This window comes from Echinops telfairi, unplaced genomic scaffold (genome assembly GCF_000313985.2).
Source record: "Echinops telfairi isolate 266 unplaced genomic scaffold, ASM31398v2 ScPeMD7_31;HRSCAF=116, whole genome shotgun sequence".
NCBI lineage: Eukaryota > Metazoa > Chordata > Mammalia > Afrosoricida > Tenrecidae > Echinops > Echinops telfairi.
In genome coordinates this window covers 13,808,616-13,811,818 of record NW_022103928.1, presented here as the reverse complement: position 1 = coordinate 13,811,818, position 3,203 = coordinate 13,808,616, and the positions used below count along the sequence as shown (strand labels likewise).

The 3,203-nt window shown below is 50.3% G+C and overlaps 1 protein-coding gene across 1 annotated transcript in view; it reads right to left on the bottom strand.

Moving 5' to 3' along the window:
• LRIG1 (leucine rich repeats and immunoglobulin like domains 1) overlaps positions 1 to 521 on the bottom strand; it is a 105,197-nt gene extending 104,676 nt beyond the window's left edge. Inside the window, exons 1-2 of the mRNA XM_045290123.1 lie at positions 457 to 521; positions 50 to 346 (exon numbers count right to left, since the gene is read on the bottom strand). Coding sequence (XP_045146058.1) covers positions 50 to 346; positions 457 to 521 — 362 coding nt within the window. The remainder of the gene's footprint in view (positions 1 to 49; positions 347 to 456) is intronic.
• Between the last annotated feature and the right edge of the window lie 2,682 nt (positions 522 to 3,203).

Here is a 3,203-nt window from a genome sequence, read left to right as displayed (position 1 = left end):
CCGGCAGCGCCCTGCGGGGGCCGCGAGCCCCGCGCCCATCCGGGCCGACCCGCCCAAGCTGGCTAAGCCTCCGACGCGGGGTGCGAGAGCGGTCTCGCCGTCCCCTCGCAGGCTCCGAGCCGGTCCCCGAGCTGCCGCGCTCGCCAAGTGCCGCCGCCGGCCAGGCGCTCGGAGTCGCAGCGCTAGCCCGGAGCCCGTGGGCAGCCGCTCTCGGCTCGGCGGACCGAGCTGGGGCTGGACCGCGGGACTAGCCCCTTGCTCCGCGAGCCCCGTGCGCCGGGCAGGGAGAGCGCGCGCCGTCCCGGCTCCGCGCGGCCCCTCCGCGAAGCTCCAGCGACGCCGACCTCTGGGCCGGAACAATCAGCCACTCGCTGCGAGCGTCCCCTCTGCCCAGCCGCGGCGAGTCCCCCAGGCCCCGCCCCGGGCCGCGCGCCCGCACACACCCCCTCGGCTCACCGCCCCGCGACCGCCGGCTGGCCCACGTTGGATGCTTTGCAGCCGGGCCCTGCCACGCCCCTCATCTGCTCTCATTGGCTGCCAGACTTCACGACTGCTAGCCTCGAGAGCCATTGGAGCGCTCACCGTAATCCCGCCCCTCCCGCCTCGGCGGCCACCCCGCCCCCACTCTCTTTTCCCACCCAAGGTGTGAAGGGCGGGGGATTGGGAGGAGAAAGAGGATGGGACAGACCCCCCTCCCCTCTCCTCTTAAAGGGGACGAACCAACTCTTTTGATGAAAAAGGAAGATGCTGCCTGGGAGGGGCCGGATCGAAAAATATGTCCGTCCCGTCGTCCCCCCCCCCAAAAAAATAGAAAAAGATATGCCCTCTGGGTTTATAGGAGAGATCATTGGTTCAGAAGATTACATCTCTCTTTGGAACTTTCTGGTCCGGAGTTTTCTTGCCTCTTCTCCAGGCTGCAAAAGTAACTAGTGTTTTAGGGCAACCCTTCACTCATTTTCCAGGTTCCCACAAGGAGCAAAATTGCTAAGTCACAGATTTAAAAATGCACACACTTCTTACTGAGTTGGAGCATCGTTATTTCATAAAGGATGGCCTCGTTCTCCCCCAAACAACCTGGAGCTTGTTTCTCCTCATGACTCCTTGACGTCTGAAATCCAGCAATATGTCCTTGATTAATGGGGTTACCCAAGAAAGTATGTGTTGTAGAAATCAAATCTCAAAGATGGAGCTAGTTAACTGAAGGATACTTATGGAAATATTTGCTACAACCTTAGATACAGAGTTTCTTTTTTCCAACTAGAGCTTCTTTAAGCCAAAATTACCCAACCCAACCCTAAACCCACATACCTCTGGTGGATTCAGATTCATAGCAATCCTATGGAACAGGGTAGAACGACCCCCGTAGGTCTTTTAGGACTATAAATCCTTACAGAAGCAGACTGCCCTTTTTTTCTCCATTGAGAGGGAACTGGTAGATTTGAACTGCCCGTCTTTTGGGTTGTAGTTGAGCTCTTACCAGGCTCCCTCAAGAAGCCATAAAACTCGGACTCCACCCCCTGTGGGTTTCTGAGACTGAGTGTTTATGGGAGGAGAAAGCCCAGTTTTTCTCCTGCCGAGCTGCTGGTGGTTTCAAACTGGGGACCATGCAGACCACAGCCAGTTCATAGCCACTGCTTTACCAGGCAGGGCTCCGTTGGGCACTCCAAACACAGCAGAGAGAGAAGTGTCTGAACTTTCATTCTTACAGTTCAGAGCACAGAACCATGTGTTAATGAAACAGTAAGGCAAGCAAGCACACACATATGTACACACACTTATGAAAAAATAATAGATTAGCACTGTAGTATGCAGCTGCCCCTGAGGGTGTTTTGGTTTGCCAGAGGTCTCCTATCCCTTCCCAGGGTCTGCAAGTCTCCACCCTAACTGCTCACATTGTCAGGAAAGTTAAGCCCAGCAAGTCTGCTGAAAACCATTTGCTCCAGTAAATTAATCTGACTATACCTTATTAAAATGGAGGAAGGAGATGTTCCTCACCAAAACACACACAAGTCAAAAGAAATTTTGTCCTGTTTTTTGGCTTGAATTGATTATGTACCAAATATGTTCCACTTGCCTGCATCCATTAGATAGCTTCTTTTCCTTAACCAACATTGGGTGTGTACTTGGTAATAAGGGACTGCCAATGTCCTTTCTTCTGTCCATAGCCCCCTACCTGTCATGCTCCTTCTCCTCTCCACCCCCTCTCTTCTTTCTGATTCACTATATGATTCATTTCATGATCTCAGCAGTGATGCCCAGAGTAGTGCTGAAATCTGTGTGTGAATCGATCCAAATATGATTCCCAACAAACATTATCAGGGAAAATGCTCTACCTGACCCCTTTTACCCAGGGTTTTAACCAGCTTTTCTGTCATATTTGAAATCCACAAGCATATATATACCTTCAATCTGGATGAAAAGAAATGTCTCTTTGTTAATCCTTATGTTAGATTTGGTAAAATGGTAGAAAGTATGCTGAGCGTGATGAATAGTGGAAAATGGGATTTAAAGGACCCCAAATTCATGTATGTTTCTTAAATTTTTCAAGACCATAAAAATATATATCCAATTCAATGTTTACAACCCATAAATAGTTCCTTAAAAGAAATTGTCCCCTAGACCCTCCAAAATCAGCCAGCATGTTAAAGAAAAAGAAACTGAATTTATTGATCCTCTGGAAATGCCCATCAAATTATTTTTAGGGTTCTTTTTTTTATAATTGTTAGTATTATAAAATGGATCTTTAACATTACATGCTTTCCAAATGGCCGTGGGTGTACCTGTCAGATGTTCTTTGGGGCTCTCAGGCGTCTAGAGAAGAGAACTTAAGACTCTGCTAGGTCAGGGTATGCCCAACCCTAAAGCAACCTCTGTGATCTGGTTCCCATAAAGCCTGGAAGAAGGATCCCAAGGCTAAGCCTGTAACGAGGATCACCTGGGGGGACTGGATGCCTGCGTCTTGGCAGTTCCTCTGTCTACAGCACAGCATGAAATCATGTCTGCTCGCCATACCATGTATGGAAGTTTGCCCACATACTGGCAACCTGCTTGTGAGTGAAATGAGAGTGTAGGCTCCAAGAGAAGTGCTGTGGCGCTCAGGGCCGAATTCATCTGTGGCTACAACCTAAGATCAAGGAAACCTGAACAGCAAGAGTATGCCTCTCAGGCAGCCTTGTCCCTGCTTATAAGCGAGCCGGCTTAGG